General features: G+C 42.5%; 2 protein-coding genes across 2 annotated transcripts in view; both read right to left on the reverse strand.

The window, feature by feature from the left end:
• Positions 1–3,271: 3,271 nt before the first annotated feature.
• The window catches only part of LOC117248417 (protocadherin-15-like), a 335,851-nt gene continuing 315,616 nt past the window's right edge, over positions 3,272–23,506 (reverse strand). The window contains exons 32-39 of the mRNA XM_033613476.2: positions 22,756–22,974; positions 21,330–21,338; positions 18,349–18,468; positions 10,162–10,183; positions 9,479–9,517; positions 9,259–9,332; positions 7,245–7,359; positions 3,272–7,078 (exon numbers count right to left, since the gene is read on the reverse strand). Coding sequence (XP_033469367.2) covers positions 5,150–7,078; positions 7,245–7,359; positions 9,259–9,332; positions 9,479–9,517; positions 10,162–10,183; positions 18,349–18,468; positions 21,330–21,338; positions 22,756–22,974 — 2,527 coding nt within the window. The 3' untranslated portion in view covers positions 3,272–5,149. The remainder of the gene's footprint in view (positions 7,079–7,244; positions 7,360–9,258; positions 9,333–9,478; positions 9,518–10,161; positions 10,184–18,348; positions 18,469–21,329; positions 21,339–22,755; positions 22,975–23,506) is intronic.
• On the reverse strand, positions 14,568–16,651 carry LOC144458352 (protocadherin-15-like). Its single transcript, XM_078160635.1, has one exon. The coding sequence runs from the start codon at positions 16,531–16,533 to the stop codon at positions 14,884–14,886; it is 1,650 nt and encodes a 549-aa protein (XP_078016761.1). The 5' UTR covers positions 16,534–16,651; the 3' UTR covers positions 14,568–14,883.

Below are 23,506 nucleotides of genomic sequence, written 5' to 3' on the forward strand. Positions count from 1 at the left end.
TCCTCTTATGCTCATCCAATTATAACCTGTCTTTCAGGTAAATTGAGTTTGATCTCATTTAATTTTAAATTACCTGTACAAGACTTTGTGATGATTTTCTGTAGATCACAGCAGGTCGTTGCATCGTTGCAATTATCACTTTGTACTTTCCTGACTCTTGCCTACATGAGCCTATGACAGATAGCCGAACTGTTGTGACAGTGACCAGTAATGAAACTTCAGATTTTTCAGGCAGTGTGAAACATTTCATCTTTTGACGGTCATGTTTTATGAATATGAAATTCAAATGACAAGTAAATCCTATTTGAGGAGACATTGGATTGTGGTTCCTCTTGAACCAAAAATTAATTACCACAGGAAATGCCCATTCTTAATGCTGTCATTTAATCTACTAAGTGAAATAATCAGGGTGAAGAGTAAAAAAAAAAAGCCTGGGACAAAATCCTGTGACAGACTGAAATGCTTCCATCATTTGTCGGGCCAGCTGTAATCCAATTCATCAGGAGAGTATTCCAAAAAGAGATTGGTGAAGTATGTCCTTGTGTTTGAGGAGACGGGGGCACAGATGCATTTCATATCCACTGGTAATTATTTTTCTCTCTGGCTGCTGCTTTTTCGCTCTCATTTTAAGGCTTTGTTAAATAATATGTACAATACAAGTTTAAATTTGCCAAAAACGGCATGATTTTGAGCCCTGAGCAGGGTCTGTACAGTGCTGCTCTCCTGTCAGTGTGCATGCAGAGTGGAGCTGGTGGCTCTTGATAGACAGTGAACACTACAGAGACCCTGTTCTTGTCTGTGCACACCCAAAAATTAATCCACACAAGATGTCACACATTTAACAATTAAAAAAGACACAACTGATAATTAAAACAAAAAAACAATTTTTTTTTGCAGGTCTTGCTTCCATATTTTGTTCTGCTTCCATCAGCACAGTGCCGAAGTTTGTTTGATCCTTTAGGACACCGGGCTTGTTGTGGTGGGAACAAGGTTCCCTCCTGACCTATTTTCTGAGCTGTTTTTTCAAGCTACTTCACTCTGACATTCAGCTCCTACTCCTTTCTGAACTTCAGCCTCCAAAGAGCTCTGTGAACTTGATTGGCATTCTCACAGTTTTATTGACTGCAGGACAGTTTTTGTAAATGTCATTCCTGTTGTGTTAGATGTGTCAATCTCCGATAAACCAAGACACAAATGAAGAGAATGTGCTCGAGATTTCCATCGCCTTTTTGGTTGCAATCACTGCCATCTTTAAAAACACTTTTTTCCTTTTCTCTTTTTTTTTGCAGTTTGTGTTGACAGGTGAAAGAGTGGGCTCAGGAAGGCTGTCAGTTTCTCATACTTCCCCGCATACTTCCCACTGCTTTTCAGAGATACAGTAACTATCCATATCCCCATGTTTGGTGACCTGTCATTGCTCTTCTTTAGAGCGAAAGCCCACTGCACGGTGAAGGCCTCATTCTGACAGACCTCTCTCTGCAGACATCGTATTTTTATGAGCGTACTGCTGAGTTTGACTGCTGTGTGCTACCATATATTCAACTTTTATCCCTATAATGAAATTCAAGGACTGTATCTTTAGAGCTCTACGCATTGTTCACATTGTCATAAAGACACGCTGATGCACTTTAATATTTTCAAAACTGCAAGTTGCTTGGAGCATTATCCACTTTACTAAAGCACCTTGACATAGGGGTTAGGATGCAGAGGCAGGAATAGTAAAGGCCTGCAATTATGCTTCACAATACACATAAAAATAGGTTAGAACTTTATTGTTGAATCCAGTACATTTTTTGGTAGTCCTCTTCCCCCCTGCGTGGGGTCCTGATGTGTCAGTTAATAAATTATCATGAATCTGCATCATGTAAAGGGGTTGAAAATACCACATTCTGTAGTTACAAATGTCCATATAAAAACACCATGATCACACTGTCACATCTCACTGTTGAAATACAGCGGTGACAGCCGTGTGGGTATTATGTCTTTAATGTCATATGTTAGATTCTCCATCTCTGTTAGATACAAAATAGACAAAAATAATTTCATATATTTTTCAGAAATTTTCAAAAACATTGTCAAGTGATCACAACATAAAATAATCAATGACAATCTTAATCATTAGCAAGTAAACTGCTATTAGCAAAATAAGTTTTCTTTTACTTTATCATAGAGGATATAATCATAATTTCTTCATTATGCTCTCCGTGATTTCTCTGGAAATATCTTTAGTGAAATGAACGACAATCTCTTTGCGATCCGTTTCAGGATTAAAACAATAAACTGAGGCTGAGAAAAGAAACAAACGTGGAATCTCTGGATAAAAGAGGCCCATCTTCTGTGGTGAATAAAGAGTTAAAATTACAGTCAAGCACGGTTCACGTAAAATTTCAGATTTCTTTGAGGCACTCATTGCCTTGCAGCTCTATGTTCCCGTCTGTAATAGCCCTGTCTTTGATAAACGCTTGGTACAAGTTTGAACTTATCAGGGTTAAATAAAATTTGACTATAAGTGCAATCAGCTGTCGTGGACAGTGATCAGAGTTTATCCAGTTGAGGCACACAATCATTTTTTTAATGATTATTTTCTTAACAAAAAAATGATAAAGATATGAAAATAACAAAAAAGGAAATAAATTTTCCACATGGTCAGTCAGAGTTTTGTCATTGGTATGTGCAGGCTGTTCCACGGTCCCATCCATAACTCCTCCTCGTCTGATAACGTGTGGTCACTGTGGGACTCCAGTGTCTCCCTACTGTCCTTGTGGTTGTCAACAGAAGTCTCTTGCTCCTCCTTGACACAGGGGCCACTGCTGTTTCTGTCAATCAAAGCCTTGGCCATGTTGGTTTTGGACCCAAAACTTTTAAGCTCTGTGATGGTGGACCCCAGGGAGCCACAGGAGGACCGAGTGTTAAGGTTGACGTCCACGTTGGAGGGAACACACGTATCCGTTCCACTTTCTGTCTCGTTTCCTGTGCCATCGATGCTAGTAACGGGAGGGGGTTCTTCATGAGTTACGCCCAATTTGTCGAGTTTTTTAAAATGCTTACCGAGCCGGCATGGGGAGCCCAGCTTCAAGTTGTTAGGGTGGGGTGTCCGCCTAGTTCGGACAATAGTGCCATTCTGTGCGAGGTAGATGTTCCCGTTGATGTTGCTGTGGCTGTTGGGGAGTCGGTTCCGCTGGGTCTCTGTGGTGCTCTCCTCTCCTGTGGAGGTGGTCTCATTCTCCCGATCTACCACCAGCTTAATGCGCTTCTTTTTCCCCGGCTGAGGAGGACAGAAGGGGTCAAGGTCAATATATTGTTTTTTCAGGACGTACAGTATACCAAGTTTCTCTAGGAAACATGCAAACACTGCAGACAGCTAGCTGGGTTATATACCAGCCATCAAGATCATGGTATCCACAGGGAATTCTTGCCATAGTCTACTTCTTTGTCCCAGAAAATACACTCAAAAATACTTCCAAGCAAAATGAATGCTCCTATGTATTTGAGGACTATCATGTACTGAAATAAAGATGCCTTCCACAAACCTAATTAATGCTACAAAACAAATACTGACATACAACCATAAAGCGGTGTTATCACTAGGGCTGCCCCCTGATAGTCGACCAAACGTTGGTTGACTAGACAGGTCATTAGTCGGCAAGATTTCATTGGTCACTTAAAAACAAACAAACGTGAAACTAATAGAAGCTGCGCCTTGTCATTATAAAACAAAACCTATAAGACTGGACCATGTAGGAATTTAATCTGAAAGGACAGACACAGGAAGTGGCCACGGTCAGCAGTCAGACAGGAGTTACGTTACAAACCAATCACAGTGACAGATATCTTTCCCTTCTTCTGTAAATATTCAGTCTGATAAACATGGAAAAGTTGATCATGTTAGTGCAGGGCTACCCAGAGCTTTACATCTGTCCCACGGACGATAGGCCTACACACTTATAAACAGCGCCTGGAAGAAGATCAGCTTTGCACTCAGGGTTTCAGGTAAACAGGCTATATGATGCTTGTTAAGGTCAACCTCAGATGCAACCTGCCGCCGTGCCCTTGAAAGCTGGCACAAAAAAGGCACAAGAGTAGCGCTCAGCACCCAACCTCGCGTTTCCAGGCAGTTAAGGATGCGGCATGTTCACGGCCCCTAATTAACAAGGCTGGTACCTGCGGTTATTCCACAGGCGAGTTAATAACATGTCGAGCAGGAAATCCAAAGTGTGGGATCATTTTGAGAAGGTGAAGGACGAACCTAAGGTGATATGTAAACTCATCTTCATTGGTCAACTACAAACATGACGTATCATCTGAAACATGGAAGTAGCTACATGCCCATTAGCCACTTAGCACAATCATTACTGCTTTGCTGACAGCATCATTAACAGGCGGCTCGCTCAGTGTGTGACGTGCACTTGTAGATAAAATATAGGCCTATATTAATGAAGGTTCATTAGTACGGTTTTGTATTTCTCTGTAATGTAGCACAGTGTTAACAATGTTACTGATACTATTCTTTCTCACACCTTCAGCTCAAACTATTGTGTTGTGCCACTAGTAGACTAATGGCCCTTTATGACGACTATTGGTGGACTAGATGAATTCTTTCTCAGGGGCAGCCCTAGTTATTACAGTAATATAAATATGCACAAGAGGAACTGTTGTTCTACAAATAATTTTCATTGTCTAGCAAATGTGACAGACTATCCTCAGAAAATGAGAATAAACCCAAGTAATGATCAAGTATCTGCAGTTCTGGCTTAGAAGATAATTCATGGCAAGAAATCTAATCTCTCTATAGAAAAGAGCGACACTGCATAAAGTTATCACTTCAGTATCCAGGAAAACACTCAGTCAAAGCAGACAGCACTGCAACATGCAAAATCCCACTGCAGCAACAAGAGCATGATGTCATAGAAAAAGAAAAGGCATGAAATCACACCCAGGAAACATCAAAGAGAAGAATAAGTCAAAGGTGTAAGAAAAAGAGCAAAACTGATATTTTGCAGCAGGAAACCACCAAGTTTACCTTGCTTAGGAGAAATGAGGAAAAAGTGGACGTTTGAAACACTCTGTAGTGGCAAGCAATATTTCTTCACTCCCATGCAAGGGTAATTGATTTTATTCACTCTTACTTCACAGTGGACAATATATCTCTCTAGAATGCAGTTGAGTTTCCTTCAGAGTCTGAATCAGCATCCGATGCTCCTGTTTCTCCCGAGCCCTTCGACGCACTGCCGGCGTCTGAAGCAGAGCCACTGGCTGAAGAGGAGATGGCGTCCTCGTCCACCTCAGTGATAGGGGACAGTCCTCCGTATGTCTCTACAGAGGTGTCACTTCTGATGTCGGAGCTGTACGAGGGACCAGCATAGGGTGCAGAGGGCCCAGGGTCTCTAGACGCCACCCTGGACTTTGCAGGAGGTGCATCATCACTGAGCTCACTGGCTGACTCTTTGCCCTCGTCAGCAGTCTGAGATTCGTCATCATCCTCTTCTTCACTCTCCTCTGTGATTGTGTCTTCAGATCCGCGGCTCAGGATGGACTTTCCGGAACGCTGGCTACCTCTGGTGGACCGAGAACCAGCTGAACTCTCTTCGCTGCCCAGGGAGCTCTGGTCTGTCATCTGACTGCCGGAGGAGGACCGTCCACCAGACTCTGACCCAGACATTTTCCTCTGGCTGGACCCTCGAGATACAGAGCCTTCACTTCCTGACCCTGACCCTGACTCTGCCTCTGTCTCGCTGGCGGTCCCTGTCCCTGACTCAGCCTCACTGAGTTCTTCACTGGACTTCTCTGAGGTTACTGCACTTCCTGATGATCTGGTTCTCTGTGATGATCTAACACTCGATCCTGATAAGGATGCAGCACTGCTAGCACTACCACTGACACTCTCACTTGCACTCTCACTTTCTCTGGTACCACTCCCACTGCCGCTGCCGCTGCCGCTGCCACTGCCACTGCCTGAAGCACTGCTCCCTTTGCTGGCCTCAGTAGCTGATGATCTCATGGAAGAGCGGGCAGAAGACCCACTTTCTCTAGTGCTCCCTGAAGCCTCTTCTTCCTCAGACTCTTCCTCCCCAGACTCTTCCTCTGAGTCTCTCTCTGTCCCTGATTCCTTCTCTGTGCTTGTTTCCTTCTCTGTTGCTGTACCAGTTCCTGACTCTGTTTCCTTCTCAGATTCAGACTCTTTCTCTGACTCAGACTCTTTCTCAGTTTCTGATTCTTTCTCTGTAGCTGATGATTTCTCTGACTCTGACTCCTTCTCCGACTCTGACTCTTTTTCAGTCCCGGATTCTTTCTCACTGACAGATTCCTTCTCAGTTTCCTCTTCTTCTTCTTCAGATTTGGACTTGCTTTCCTCCTCCGAATCCCCTGGCTCTTCATCAGGCTCTTCCTCGGAGTCCACAGTGCTTTCGTTGGCATCATCCCGGTCTAAATCTACTTTTAGATAATCTCTGTCAACACTGCTTTTCTCTGAGGACACCTCGTCAGAATCTTTCTCCTTACTGCTTCCACTTGCACCTGCTTCTGGCTCACTCTCTGTCACACTAATGGACACTTTCGACTTCTTGTCATCCTCGCTGGCTACTTGCGAGGCCTCCTCGTCTCTCTCGCTGCCTGTGGCCGAGCCACGGCTCACGCTGCTCAGTGACTTCCTCCGAAGCTGCAACTTGTTGCCTAGGTTTATTTTCCTCAAAACCTTTCCTAGCTTGCTGCGGGTATCAGACTTGCTGTCAATTGGTCCCGTAACTGCTGGTCCACCTGTAAGACTCTCCTGGCTGTCAATACGGCGGGCTGACATCAGTTTGGCATAATCCTTGTCCTTCTTCCCGGCACCAAACATCTTGAGCATCTTGGCTTTCTTCCATGGAGATGCGCCAGAAGGACCAGCATCAGACGGCTGCTTGCTGGCCGCCAGGAGTTTGCTGAGTTTCATGACAGACTTCAGTTTCTTGGCAGCCTTAGAAGGCTCGCCCCCCTCTGCTGGCTCAGCTTGTTCGATTTCATCCCCTGGCTGCTCGTCCCTAAATGCAACCCTCTTGGGTGGACCTCTACCTCGGCCTCTGCCTCTGCCTCTGCCCCGGCCCTAAGACAGTCATATTTAATTTAGCAACAATCTGTGATGATACAGCCACAATGTTAGTAGGGTTGATACTGCTGTTTCAATAATACATTACTCCAAAAAACCCTTTTAAGACAATCTTTACATTATCACTGAGAGTTTGATATTCACATTTAAAGAAAGGTAATACCTCAGGGCCATGGGGGCTGTAGTAATATCCGTCATCCTCCATGATCACCTCTCCATACTCATCATACATGGGTGATATCAGCCTCCTCCGGCTGCCATACTGAGGAATGTCATACCTGAGAAATAGATTCACACAAAATATGAAAAACATTTGCTTTAGGTTTAATAATCCCCACAGAAAACCAGACATCATCAGCAACAAGTTGATAATTATAATTATCATGAGCCTGATGAAGCTGTAAGCGAAACGCGTTGCTCTATTAAATTCTCGATCCTCTTTCTTAGTCCTGTCTTGTGTGCGGTACGTAGTCACAATTTATGTGTTTTTTTCTTTACACGTTTGTACTTCTGCCGCAGTACCAGCACCTTGACTTCAGCTGTGCACGGGCATTTTTCTATTTTTGATAATTACTATCTTAAATAAATGTGTTCATTAACATCTACGTTTCCCTCTACTATATCAGCCTGGCCCCATTCACCACTGCTTTTGGTCTTTTCTTTGTAGATTTGGCAATATCTTCAATCAGATAGGCAGTAATTGCTGTGGTGATTTGCTGCACTCGCTAGAAATCGCTCTGTAAGTTTGGGCGGATATAATATAAGAAAGTTGCAGAGTCTGATTGAGCGTTTCCAAAAATAAATTTAGTGGAGTACATATTTGCCCATGTTTGTCAAAGGGGTCTAATAAATTACAAACACACGCTGAGATGGGAACCTGTGGAGAAATAAGTAATGCCTAAAAGCCTGTTAAAACACTTGAATAAAATCATGTTGCATAACTCCTTTCCAATGTGCTGTTTGGGGTTTTTTTTTTATTCCAGAGCATGTTTGGCTACATGGCTTTCATCAGGGGAGTGTTAAATGAGACCATCTATTCAACAACTCCCCACTAAAGGGAGCAGCATGGACTTTTATTCTCTGCCAACTACCATCAAAATGAAAGACAAAGGAGAGGAGATTTAATCATTTATCTATTGTTTTTCTGCTTCACAGTTTTAATATTTCAAAATATTACCCATCATTAGTTTGTCTGCATTAATGTGGTAAATGGCCTCAATTAGTTTGGATCGTTGATAGTGAACATGTGGATTATTCCTCTCACTCTCCAATTCTGAATTAGAGAAAAGCCTACAGGAAAGAGGCTGATGGAAATGTGTGTCACCGCCACGTTCGGATCATGTAAGGCCAGCTCACCACAGGATCTGTTGATTGCTGGATTAAAAGACTGCTGTTTAAGTGTGTGTCAATGCAAACAGGAACACATCAAAGGCGTTCGGTCAGCATCAGCAACAGCAGCTTTTACAATGAACTTTGTGACATGCTATTAAAATATAATTACGGCTTGTCGCAAACGAAGGCCGGTGTGACTCAGAAACCATGAGCAACAGCTGAAGTAATTAGAGTTAGTAAAGATTACGCAAGGTAAGCCAGTGAGTAACTACAGTTGCAATTAAAACACCTCATCTCAATATGGACAGCTTTTAACATTTGTCAGATTCTCTTTCAGCGATTTAAGCCCGTAAGGTGCAAAAGCCTCTTGTAATTCCCCACAGTCACCTGTCATAGAGCGGGAGCGTTTAATGAATAACAATTTCTCAGCAGCTGTTACGGCTTTGAGTTCCATGTTTTTCCTCTTTAGACCATATGGACTATGTTCCAGGCAAGCCAAAGCACCCTCTATTTATTAAACCATGGGAAAACACTTTCACACTCTCAGGTGCCCGACTCAAGGCAGCATAATTGATCTCATTTGATGGGAGTAGAGAGGGTAAACACTTGGGATGTTATGTACAGCTGACGGGGCAGTGGAAGTTATGCTCATCATTTTATTCTGAACTTCTTTAAAAAGCTCCACTCTTCCCAAGGACCTGGGAAATGGCAGCCGGAAGGCAAGGTCACAATAAATAAGCCCTAACGATGTAATTTTTTAGCTTTAAATGAACCGGTGCAGATCAGTTCCATGGATTATAGTAAGACTGATGAGAGATGAGAGGGTCAGCCGGCTGCATCCTCACCCTTGGTCGTAATTATAGTAGTCTTGTGTGTAGTAGTCCTGGCCCGGGTCGATACCTGACTCCATGGAGAGCTCCTGCATTTCAGAGAGGCAGAGAGAGAAATTAGTCAGCACTCGGCGGAGAAAGACGAGAAGAAGAAGAGCAGCAGCAGCATACAGGGTGAGTATACAGCAGAATGACTACAATCCCTGTGAATTAAGAAAAGCAGGAGTGTTTCTACCTCAGGTCTCAGAAGAGATGGCCTCAGCAGTTGCTGTTGCTGCCAAAGATTAGTACAGAAGAAGGATAAGGTAATGGAAGGAAGGGATGATCAGGAGAGACACAAACATAAGGAAGAGTTCACTCTATACATTTCAGATTTAAAGCCAGAAAAAGCAGGTGTCTCTTAGGAGTATTGGTAAGTCTATATTATACACAATGGTGAAGCAGATTGATAAAATATTGATGGGAACAAAGCAAGGAAAAAGGGAAGACATTAGCCAAGCGATGAAAGGAGTAAGGAATTGCAAAGAAAAAATAAAACATCCTGTTCATGTCAGATGCTGACAGTTCACGATTTATTTGAAGGTGACAAAAAAAAAAATAGTTTAATGTCAAACAGTCACTTTGTTTGGTCCCTGATTAGTTTTTCACCAACACAGGAGAAAAACTCATCGAAATGCTTATCTGCCATTTGACAGGAACATTGGGGAATACAAGAGACGTTTCAAATCAAACCGAAACTGTAATGTCAGTTTTAGAAGTCCTATCACCAGGATCTCATCTTAATCTCACTCAGTGTTTTCCATCAAGTGAGTTGTAGATAAGAATAATAGGATATAAGCCGCCTCAAGCTGCCTTGAGAGTGACAAAATGTCTCGGCGCAACATGAAGATAAAAACACATCACAACAGGAATGCTTACCTGTCTGCCGTAGCCTCGCCTCCTGAGTGCCGCAGAAAGGGGGGGGGGAGATAAGACAAACAATGAATATGGATTGACAGCAACATTTCAAGTGCTTTTAGATAAATGAAATGTTAAGTCTACAGCACTGGCAGCTCTACATTCTGCTGACCAGTGAGGAAATTGCAGCTTTACTTACTGTGCATTTTCAAGTGTTAAATTACAGAGTTGCAGATATTGTTCAGTTTTAAAAAGGGTGCCTTAGGCCACAATGTTATCGTGCTGGTGTGGGCTGTTTTTTTCCCCCACATTATCTCATCCAAACAGGGAGGGGGGGAAAAAAAGACACAATAAATGCAAATATCAAAGAGGCTGGGAAGATTGGAAGTCAGTGTTTATACAGACATATCTAGAGCATCTCCTCGCAGATATGAAAAGGACATTGTGATTCAGGGAGGAATTACTGACTCAAAGAAAGTTAATAAAATCGTCTTTGGTTATCATGTCATTATGTGCCATTTTCTTTCAACACACGGCAGTGTTTTTTAGCTAAATTGAAGTTCGTAAATCTGCAGAATGCCACTCTGTCAAACACATAAGAAACAACTGGGAGCTGCTCCCGAGGACAACAGTGCATCTACAGTGCATTCAGTACGAGTCAATGAGAAACGGCGAGTAATGGAGCAGCCCGGCTGAACCCTCCAGTTTCACAAGCGTACAACTGTAACCTGTCTGGGCCCATAAATAATGACGACTTTCACACTCAGATATATGGCCAAGCAATGATGTGAGCTTCCTCTGGAGAGCTGTAATCTGTTATTATGGGCAGGGACCAGGGGACAGGGCACAGCCATATGGCCACACCTCCCAGGCAGAGTGGATGATGGGAGTGGGATCTGATGGATGGCCTGTTGGCTTGGCTGCTGGCTACTGCTGCTTCATGCAACATCAAGAAAAATGGCCCAGTGGACAGCAGCCATAGGAAGTTTGCACAAGAGGAGACTCGGGGGAAGATGTGTGATAAGGTAATGTTGTAGAAAAAGAGGCGAGAGGGGTGAGCTCAGAATTACAGCAAGGCTTGAATACTGAAGAGCTCAGGGTATTATATCCACAACAAGAAGGAGATCTCAGCTTTACAAATAACTAGCTTTCCTTTTTGTAATGCATATTTTTATGTAGAAAATAATGAAAGTATGCTTAATTATTCTGTTGCCACAAACACCTTAACCAACACAACAAATGTACCTCACAAATTACAGCAGAAATGTGTTAAAGGAATTGTTGGTCATTCTGGGAACTACACTTATCCTTGCCTGAAGTTAGACTGCTGACATTAAGATAACATATATACTATATATTAAACAGTGGACTATCAGAGGTGCTGCCCTTGGACCAGTGGTGTGCACGGGGGGGGGGGGCATGCAACCGGGGTGTTTTTTCACCGACACATTAAGCCCAGTTCAGACCAAAGATTTGCAACAAGATTAGTTGAAACATGCAGCTACTTGCAATGCACGGTTCTGTAACGTTCTAAAAAATGGCCGGTTCACACCAATGCAACTAGATGAGATGTATCATCTGTGTATCATCTCTATGCAACATCTCTCTGTATTTCTGTTCTGATTTCCAGTTTTTCAGGCTGATTATGTGGCTGAATATAATTTGTAGCCTCTTAAAATATGAATGAGGATAGTGATAGTGAGATACTGTTGCATTTGTAGTAGTGATGAAACGGTGAAAAACATAAACAAAAAGAGCATCAGATGGATTTTATTCAAAATAAATACACCACAGTAATATGAGTAAGCAGCACCAATTAATCAATGAGAATATGTGTGTGTGTGTGTGTGTGTGTGTGTGTGTGTGTGTGTGTGGGCAGGGGCATAACCACACATGCACGAGCAGCGACCCACCGTCCGACACCAACACACGAGAGGACGGAAACAGAGGGCGCTCACAAGCCAACTGGCTGTTGAAACAGGTGACCAACCTTTCTTCCAAAACCAGCCACCGGCAATTTGACCAGTGGAGTAGCAGGTGACACCATCAGCCGGCTTGATTCAAGCTCAGACCGGCCAGTTAACACCGCTGCAACTTTTCTCAGCAACGCTCTTAAACGGTTTTGTCTCGTTGTGAATCTTTGGTCCAAACTGGGCTTTTTTCCCCCCCAGCAGCATTTGAGCCACAGAATCTGGGTGTTTTTCACCAACCCATCCTGGCGTTTGTGCCATCATACCTTGTTTTTTTCCACCGATGCGTTACACATTATTTTTAACCAATTCATCCCTGCTTTTCCAGCAGCTTCTGTGCCATCAAATGTGGGTGTACAAACATTTTTTTCTGGCCATTGGGTTGCTTACAATTTACCAGAGACATGAGAGTGGTCTCATCAAACTCCTTTCTTTTTCTATTTCCCAAAATGATGAACTATTCCTGTAACAAAAACCTAAACACAGTAAGTGGTCTAAGAGCAGCTGGATGTTTTCATGCAGCATTGAATCTCATCTCTCTGATCAGCATTTTGTGGTTACATGGACATTAATCACAGTCTAATTTTTTTGTATACCATATGGTTAGTATTTTCTTGAACATACCATGCTGAGATCCGGTTAGTTCACACAGTGTTATTTTTGAAGTTTCTTCTCAAAGCATACTTTGATTTTAGCTTGATTTTTGTTATTTTGATCCCTAATTTTGGAACTTTTCATGAGAAAAGGGCTCTGGAAATAAAGTTTAGAGTTACTTTAATTATTAGGAGTGGTATAAGGTTTTATTTCTGTGTGATGCTGTACTGACTTATCAGTCGCGACACAAAAGAGTTTGATGAAAACCTATTGTAAAAACTGAATATAAAGAATACCATCCATTAAGGCATACTGCTCTTTGGGTTGGAAAAAAAACAGCATGTGAGCTGCTTGCCTTTTTACAAAAGAGATTACCCCATGTAGTGAACATGGAATACAGAATTAGCAGACCTTCGATCCACCCATCGGGAGGACGTGTGATGAATCAAACATTACATTGCTCTGGAAGGGAGGTATGCAAAGACCATTTGCCTTAGGGCGCGGAAGGTGAAACAAACACATGAAGGGTATGCGGGAGAAAAAAACAAAAAAACCCTGAGCACCAAAAAAAAAGGGGGGGGGGGGGGGGGCGGGGGGGGGGGGGGGGCAGAGGCCGCATTGCAATGAGAGTAAAGAAGGTAATAGAATCTCCTGAGAACTGCAAGGAAAGATTAACAAGAAGAGGCCAAGGATTGGAAAGTATTAGAACTAACTACAGCGGGAGAGAGAAACACAGACAAATGGGACAGGCAGAAGGTCAGAGAGATGGAAAAGGAAAGGAGAGGGTAACAGTAGCTGACAGTCCCACCGGCAGCGGCCCTAGTTAACGATTGATTGGTTCTCTAATTAGCCTTTTCCAGTGTGCAGCCGAACATCACAGTGACTACTTTATCATGCTGGGAGGATCTCTGCAGACATGTGAACAGACAGCTCCCCAAGAGGTTGGCTCTGTTCATTCAACATGAGCCTGCCGGGGAACCCAGTTAATGTACTTTTATAGCCGATGCTTCAGCCGACATAAGATGTTTTCACTTAGAAGTGCCTGGCTCTGTCGTATCTGAATTTGACTGTAGTACATTTAATAAAAGGGTGTCCTGTAGCCTGCCAGTGTAATATCCAGTTAGTTTAGCTTTGTCTAATGTGGCTTTCAGTATATATACATATATATATATATATATATATATATATATATATATGTTGATATTGTCCTCTGTTCCCTTGCTTAGAGGCTGGGTATGACAATTAGTTGTTTCTTTTTCACCACATCATACTGTCTATAGTTCCTGTTAAATACACTTAAAAATAATGTCATTTATTATGTGAGCTTAAGTCACTGCAACAACGCCTTGAATATGTTTCATCAACAAATATGCGATCATCCTTCCTGAATACTCTGAAGCTCATTTCATAGGATTTGCATACCTTTAGGAAATTCTCAACAGTTATGGTAATTCCTCCTCATTTGAAAAAAAAAAAAAAAAAAAAAAAAAAAAAAAACGTCTGACATTATAATTTTTTCTTTTGCCTAATTTGGATTCTACACAAAGCAACAGCATGCCTAAATGTTCATGCTCTTATCTCATGTGAAGAAGTGAAAGAGCAAATTTTTTAAATCAGCAATATGCAGCCAGCAAATGGTTGAGGAAACAGACCCCGGGGTTGTGGGATTTATAAATGTTGGTGTTTAGTATAATTTAATTAAAGTGGCTTTGGTTACGAAATGTTAATGTTGAGATTACGAACTGAAATAACATACTTATAACATGATGGAATGACTAATCTGTTAACTCTGGGGTACGCTTAACCCCATCATACATCTCATGGCAGTTGAGATAATTAAAACATGCAAATGAGCCAAAGTGATTCTGCACATGCAAGCTTCTTTTATGTCCTAATGCAAGCCTGTAAGCATATTGTACACTCAATGTAGCAGAGCTGAGTACATCTCTTGGCAAGTGGCACTAAAAGTTGATTTCCACACAAAGTATTGTGTAAAAAAAAGCATTTTGTTTGACAGACCCACACAGTCAAAAAAAAAAATCTTTGACGAAAGCTAAAGCTGATATAAAATACTACCAACTGTGCAAAGTAATAAAAAGTATTCCGAAACAACAGAAAAAAAACAGGCATGGATGTGTATAAATGGAAATAATGAGAGTGAGGAGACAAAGAGAAAGAGTCAGAACACTGTGGATTGAGAGGAAGAGTGCTCAGCAGTGTTTGGGCTGCTCGAGTTCAATTGGCTTGTCTGCTGAACATCTGCTGCCATGTTCAGTTCACTCGTTCCATTTTCAGCACAGTTCATACTTGTTGTCGAGTTGATTTGGACCGCAGAGGTGGAGTTGGTTGTTTTTGGCGTGCTCTGCTCATCCCAGGGATCAGAGCTTTGCGGTTTGTTAGAACCCTCTGATTCTTCAGTCACTTGTGGTTTCTTGCTAAACTTGGGCACCTTGCAAGATTTGTCTACTTGGCTGTACAGGTTGGCAACAGACCTCTCTATGTCGGCTAGATTCTGGATGTTTTTCAGGATCCCTTTCAGCTCCTTCCTCCCGACGTCGGTTTGCGATGGGTCAAGAGGAGGGGGGTGTTTTCGTTCTGAAACAGGACGGAGCGAGGACAAGGGCGGCAAAGAGGTAGGAACAAACTGGACCACAGGGCGTGACTGATCGCTGATAGCAGGTGAGGGTGGGGGAGGAAGAGGCGGTGGAGGTGGGGGCGCGAGTTGTTTATTGACAAGAGGAGGGGGAGAGGGAGGGGAATATTGAGGTTTATGAATGTAGGTAGGTGAAGGTGTAAAAGAAGGTGGAGTAGAGGGAGGGGGTGTGGGTGGGGGAGGTGGAGGTGGAGGTGGAGGTGGATGTTGCCGTGGAGGAGGAGGTGGTGGTGGATCCTCCGGTGGGTCTGGTATGATCTCCACAGTGATCTGACAAGGCTGAACTGTCATGTAGCTGGAGATGCTCGAGCTGAACTTCCTGAGGACGGGTGGAGTGGGTCTCTGGCTAGCCGGGGGCCACGAGTCATCTCCCTGAGTGATGATAATGCTGGGGGGCACATCCCTGCCCACAGAAGTGGGACTGTAGGGGTAATCCATGATGGAGAGCAGAGTTTCCGAGGTCAGCTCCAGCATGTCATCGCTGTCTCTGTCCCGGACAATGATGGAAGAGAGGGAGCCCAGGGAGCCTCTGTTTTGCTTGAGGGTTTGTTCCTGGAGGGCCTGTTGCTCAAACTGTCTGGCCTGCTCGCGGACTGACAACTTGGTCTCCGTGCTGCCACTCAGGTTAAGCGTGTCCGAACTGTCTTGCCTTCGCCTGCCGCTCCTGCTCGCTTGGAGTAACTGAAACTCCCAATCGTCCGGATCCATAAGAGCTTGTCTCCTTGGCATCTCGAAACCATACAGCCCTCCGTGAATGCGAGCGGGCATCGACCAGACGCACTCTGACCTTGGTGAGTGGGAAGGAGAAAAGGAGAACCGCCTTTCAGACGGGCTCTCCCCCCGCGCAGAGACATCGGGACTGCCGAGGGGGCTGTTGTCCTCGTACACAGGGTTATGAGTGGTGAGTGGGCGGCGGTCAGAGTAGAAGGTCACGTTGCTCTCCGACTTGGGCAAGTTGACGTGCAGTGCTCCGTTGCCGCGGGCTGCCATGGCGCGACAGGCAAAGGTGCTAAGAATCCTCTGGTGGTCAGCCTCCTGAATGACAGACTTTTTAGCCCTGCCCCGGTAAAAGGTGGAGGTGAAGAAGAAAAAAGACTTGAAACAGATGAAGATTGATGATCTGGGAGTGAGCGAAGCGAAGGGGAGAGGGTGAGGTGAAAGCAACACTGCTATCATTTGTTCCTACTTAACTGCTTCTGACTCTAAGCATTGTGACTGGTACAGAACATCTGCATAGCTGACTCCAACAGACTGTATTTTCAAGGCAAATAAAATGAAAAAGCTGACTTTGAGAAAACTTTCTGCACTTATGCTAAAAAATAAAAGGTGACAGGACCAAATATTGAAACTGTAAAATGCCCAGATATGCTGGGCTTTGCTCCAAAGATACAGTATAATATAAACAAGCAGCATCGACCCATATTGGATGCAGCAGTGTGATCAGTCACAACACTAAGAGATGTGAAGGTACGAGCTATCTACAGGGATATAAGGGGTGTCTATTGAAGTGCAGTACGTAGAACAGAGAGTGCTTTAATTTTCCTGACTACATGGAAGTTAAAGGGTTTCACTAAACTTAAAAAAATACCATGACACCAAGATCAATTTACAAAAACAGGCTATGTCAGTTAATACCATATTAAGGCACTAATGCTATAAGACAAATCTTACCATTTGAAAAAAGGTTAAAATCACATCTATACATAGTCCATACATATGCTCAGCAAAAACTACACGCAGGGGAGGAAACGAGGGTGCTGCTCCGGTGCCATACTGACAAATAGTATTGATCACAGACGTCATATGTTTTGGGATTACTTACTGCAGTCTGAATCCAGAGAGACAGGGGAATAGAAATGATGGAGAAGACAGAAACACAGACAGATGGTAAGAAGACTAAAGCAGAAATGTCAGAGGTGTGGATGAAGCATAAGCTCAAGGGTACGTCAATACTGTACTGATTTATTTGCTGTGTGCATCTGAGAGTACGCGGGACTGTTGGCACAAACACAAAGTCAGCACACACACCGACACCTGTCTGCATAAAAAACTTAGTTTTACACATGACGTTTTAACGGGGGCTGTTTAAAGGACCGACTCATCTTGTTCCTGGTGCAAGCTGGAAAATAACCTCCATATATATATATATATATATATATATATAGAGAGAGAGAGAGAGAGAGAGAGGTTGCTCGGCTCCAATACAATCCCCACGAGAGCTTTTCTCCTGCTACAGAATCAAAAGCCTTGGCTCGTTGTTGAGTGTTGGTCAACATCTGCTGTAAACATTGCAAAAGCGCTTTACAGCTTGCTGTTAAATTTCCATTTTCTTTCCTTTTTTTCCGCTTTAACAGCGACTGTGATGTTAATAGCAGTTTTTTCTTTAACATGCTGTAAATCAAAATTATTAAACCCAGCGGGGCAGCAGTTTCAATTCAATCTCGTTTAATCAGCGAGCATTAACATTTCATTACACGTTCGGGGTAGTATTTAAAGCGAAAGGTGAAATCCAATGGCGAGACACTCTGAATATAAAGGCAAGCTCAGGAAACATTCACTGTAGGTGGGGTCATTCATGAAAAACAGTTATTAAGCAAAGGCCAGACTCTGTTTGTTTCTATTTGCAATATTTTATGAACTGAAACACTCTTACCTTGAGAGAGGGTTGTGTAAAAATGCACGCAGTGAATTAGGAACACACACATGAGCTAAGTCTAATCTCTGCTGCAACATGTGGATCATAGTTAGGCAGCTAAAGAGCAGGACGATCCATTGACGCAGGGGCTAATATGTCTAAAGCAGTAGGTGGATGTCTGAGGTCAACATGCTGAGCTGCCAGTGGTAATTTAAGGAGAGCAGAGGGATGTGATTTTGAGTTCTAGACAACAGTTGGTGTAAAAAACAGGTTATGTTTGCATTCACCCTGAAAGCATTTGCGGCTTATTACGGGTGGGATGGGAGACAGACAATAAAGGGTCAGGGTTGACTCACATGCTGCTGTCGCCCAGCTCCTCGTAGAGATTAGCACTGGGAGCACCTGCCGGAGCTGCTTTCCCTCCTGGCGGTAAAGCCATCTGAATCCTGGCAGTTTTGGCACACTCTGCCTGTCGCCTGTGCAAAGTGTTAACATTTACAGTCACAGAGGTGCGTGCTCATAGTCCACATGCCAGAAAGAAATGAAGGAACACAAACATACAAAGAAAAACCAACCCAAAAAACAAGTCTGTGTTTCTTCACATTTAATGTAGTTAAGAATGACGTCCTCTTTTCTAGAACAGTGTGGTTAAAAAGTTAGACACATCACTTATGCATGAAGCCTCTACATGAATTAACCATGTGCTTTCATAGGGCATTTTTGGAAAAAAAAAGAGGCACATGCAGTGACTGATGGTAAAATGAAAGTTGCTGTTATGTTGACTCATGTGTAAAGAGATGTTGAGGAGGGGAAAAGAATTGCTCAATATAGTAGCATCTATTCCTATTTGATGTCAACGCAAAGTCTCATTAAGTTTTTCACCCTGTTACAGTCAGAAAACAAGATTCCAAAATAAACCTAACTCAGTCATCTTAATGACCATGTGTCTGCTATTCAAGTCCAAATATTTACTGCCATTTGAGTTCCGGCTTGTTCTGCCAGCTCCTGGGACAAATATGTGGCTCATGTTAGTTTGTTCGACTGAATTCAGCAGCGACTTGTTTACTCTGAGAGCTGCGTAGAGCTGCAAGTGTAGGTTCTTAATGGAATCGGCAGTACTAGCCTCACCTTTAAGGGAGGCATTTGTTTCAGTACTACAACCGAATATATTTCTTTTAATGAGCAGGAAGGATGAGATTGACACAAGCACAACACAGGAGTGTTTTAGATTGCAAGGCGGCCGTGAAGTTATGATAATATAGTCCTGTAACTCAGATTTTCAGTTTGAGGGAAAATACACGCAATTCTCCATGACATTACATGACAAGATTATTATCATTATTATTGAGTTAATACTCAACAAATTAAACTGAAATATAGCTCTACTGTTGTTCTAAAAATTGCTTTAATTTTCAAACAAGGAAAATAATTGTTTATAAGGATGTATCTAGCGACTAATCTTCGTGTCGACTTAACAAAAACTTTAATTAAGACAAGTCAACTAGTCTAAAAAGACGAAAACACTCAGAAAACTGTCAAAAATTAGAACAGTTTATTGTTAAGTATTTGAAACACTGTCCCAAAAAATATTGCATGCATTAAGAGCCCTTTGTAGCCTTTAATCACAATCTTCAACAACCATGTCGGAAGGGTTGGGTCGGTATGGTATTACCGAGAACCGACCCAACCCTACATGTCGGATCTTAAATGCCCCTTAAGTACGAGACACTTTGCGCCGTGCGGTATGAATGTGAACATGACGGCAACTCAGTCAAAAGTTAACCACTAAAATAACATCTAAAATAAATGTGCAATGTGAGGCACATTGAACCTTGCAGATTATCCAACAGAAAGGATAGCAATTCACTTTAAAGTTAATAAAACATCTAATTTATAATTAAATTTCAGCTGAAATAAGAGGCATTTTGCACTGTGCAGTATGAATGTAAACCCTGCACATTTTCTGACAACAACTCACTTAAAGTTAACAAATAATAATAGCATTACCACGGGGCGGGGGACTGCTGTCTGACGGCTCTGTAGCCCCCACTAGTGGCAGGCGGCTGCATGACAGTTAAGCAGCCTTGTACATGAATAAAACACTAATTGGTTTAACTGACAAATATTTCTGCTGCCGACTAGCAAGATGTTTAATCGTTTAGATGACTAATCGAGCGCATCCCTAATTGTTACACAGTTGTTATTGCCGATACTGGACTACGCTGATGTTGTTTATCAGAATATCTTCTAAACATATCCTCAACCTCTTAATGTCGTTTATAATAACCTCTGTAGATTCATTTTAAAGTGTCACTGCTGAACTCATCACTGCTCAATGTATGAAATTCTGAACTGGTTACCACCATTGGCCCCAGTGCATTTTCAATTGTATCCTTCTCATTTAAAATACTACCTGACACCATATATATCCTCATATTCACTTTGACAAAGTCAACAACTAACAAATGGGCCGATGGGCCTTTAAATTCAAAGCTCCCTCTGACTGGAACATTTAACTCACTGCCCCTCTTTAAAAACTTGTTAATATCCTTTCTTAAAACATCATGTCACTGTTTCTGATGGTGATATCTTCCTGCTCTCTTGTACTGATTGTGTCCATTGTAATAAAGCGTGTTGTTTGTTTTGTGTTGGATCCCCTCAAAAACAAAATGGTTCATCTCAAGGGGCTATTTGCTAATAAACATAATTATGGTAGCTAACAGACAAAAAAATATTGGCGATGTTAGCTTTCGTTTGTTTTTAAAAGTGCCAGTTGTAGCACATTTGGCGCACTAGGCAAGCTGTCCCTAGGCAGCCGCCAATGCTGCCTATTAGAAGATCCACCACTGATTTATTAACAACTTGTTTTTTGAGTTACATTCTGCATAGTTAGACTTTTCTCAACTAGAAGTCCAACATTAAGGCCCACGCAGAACTGATGGGGAACAGGGTATCAACAGAGTGTCGAGTTAGAGTTGAGAAAAGAGGATATCAGTACAGAAACATGTGCCTTGTTGACTTTGGGTTGATTTTCCTTTTCGAATTTCATCAGATTTTCCACATGAAGAGAAACCGTTCCAAACTGCCAAATTAAACATTCATTCCGTAACCTACAAGATGAATCAGTGTTTCTTTATGTCATGATGCTGGCAGACATTTCAAAAGGGTGGCATTAGCTTGTAGCATGCATTTTGTTCATCACCCGCACACATTCAACTCATCTTTAAATAACTAATGAATAATGAAGATGAGAGAAACTGTACTTCTCGCACACACACGCACTTCAAGCAGTGAAAGAACGATCACTTGTAAAACAGGAAGAAGAATAATTACTTACTCTTTGAACCTGGTGATGGGGTTTGATTCAGAAGAAAGGCGAGGAGACAGGAAGGGAGAGAGATAGGAGACAAAAAAAGATGACTAATTACACAGTTTGTCAAGAGGATAACCCCATACAATTGTAATAATAGGAGGTATTTAATATTGGGAGGGTTTTTTTTAAAGGACAGACACATGTTAGATCAAACAATGAACATTTTTCATGCAACAAAAGATCTTTGTGTAACATACAATGTTTATCTATTTAACCACAAAACAGAAGCGACAGGAGAAAACTTTCTGTACGTTCACTCCAATTTCTATGCAAAGTAGGGAGCACTCAAGCCTCCAGCAGTGACTGCAGGGCTACATGCAAAAGTAGCCATTGCTTTCTCCTTAAGTGAATCTGCTATGCTTCATGTCACCATGACTTATTCACAACAAAATTCAATTATTCCACATGAATAAACAGATTCATGTTTTAAATATTACCTTCATTCCCAAATTTAGGCAAACGGCAAGTTATGTCGACAAGCAGAAAATGACTCCCTAAATCATTTAATTTTACTAAAGTAATGATGCCACCAACAAAGCACCATCTGCTATGACAGTTTGCATGTTGGGGCTAATGTCACAATCAACAGCTTTCTGCTGTGTGTTTGGTCTGTGCATTTGCGTAAGGACAACCATTCCGCCCATCTGCTGTGAATAAACACTTCCCAAACATCACCGTTTATGGAGCACTCGCAGCATACCAACGATTACAGGGGATGAGAACTCGACTTCAGCCGAGCAAAAGTTCAACTACCTCGCCGATCTGAGTGATGCTTTAAACTAAAAGCATCATATTTTTGTAAACTGCACAGAGTCTGCGTGGATGAGAGAGGAAGCCAGCAAGCCAGACACTGTTTATTGTGTGCGTGTCAGGCAGAGATGATTAAGTAGCGTGAAGACGCACTGTGACGGTCACAATTGGCTGTAGATATTTGTCACAAATGAGTGTTAATTAATCTGCTTTCACAGAGCATGAGCAGGGAGATTAGCCCAGCAGAGTGCGCAGTCAGCATGTCTGATGAGAATGAGAGAGGCAGAGATAGAGAGAGACGCACACACAAAAAGGCAGCAACCAAGCAAGGAGTGCTCTCGATTTATCTTAAATACTTGACAAAAACACTTTTCAACAATGCTGTTTGTGGTTTTGCTGACTCTATTCTAACAGGCCACAGGGTACAGGATGTAAACAATGGTTTACATTCGCATAATAAATATCTGATTTGTCTGTGAGGACCAAAACACTTCTGCAAAAACCAAGTGTAAGACAATATCTCCCGAGACAATGGTCTGCTTAATTAAAATGTATTTCCCTCTTAATTTCCTGACAACCAGTTAAAGATGATTAATCGATTACAAGAGCCAGAGATGATTACTGAGGCGAGATTACTCACTGTTTGTAGGTGACCATGACAATGAGGATGGCAGGGATACAGCAGAGGATGATGATAATGGCCAGGGCCAGGAGAGCTCCCTCTGTGTAGCCCACAGCCTGGGCTGCTTTCTTCACACTGGCCACGATATCTGGAGAGCGGATCTCGAGGATGCGGCCACCCTCGCCAAGGTACGGCTGGAACTCCTTGTTGATTTCCAGCACATTCCCATCGAGAAATCTGTGATTAAGAACACATAATGACAACAGGAGATTGGTTTTCATCTTCTTAATCTTGCAAACTCTTGAGTATCATATTTAATCTTAACGAAGCTATAATATATGAAATGACCCTGTTAAAACTTGGTATTTAAAATGCATCTTTGGGTGATCAGATCACAAGTGGATAATGCTAAATACAAGTGTAAACAACCACCAAGATGCATTGTGATCTGATGGCACTTGCAGAGGTGGTCTGGGACGCATTTGACCAGATATCTTTTGTTATGTAAACGCTAATGTGTCCTGATGTGTCCCTGACAAAGATGTAACGGGTAAATACAGCACAAATGCAGGATGTGGTGGTTGTTTTGGTGACAACGCATCAACACTTGCCCGTCCATCGTCTTTCCCTATGGAAGAAGATGTGTTTGATTCTGCCGACAGCGATATCTCCAGCTTTACTGTGTCTGGCAACTGTGCTTAGGAGGCCTTTGACTTTGTAGCATAAGTGACTCAGGCAGTAACAAACTCTGAACACAAGTAATCAGCTG

Source organism: Epinephelus lanceolatus, chromosome 17 (genome assembly GCF_041903045.1).
Source record: "Epinephelus lanceolatus isolate andai-2023 chromosome 17, ASM4190304v1, whole genome shotgun sequence".
In the NCBI taxonomy this organism is placed as follows: domain Eukaryota; kingdom Metazoa; phylum Chordata; class Actinopteri; order Perciformes; family Serranidae; genus Epinephelus; species Epinephelus lanceolatus.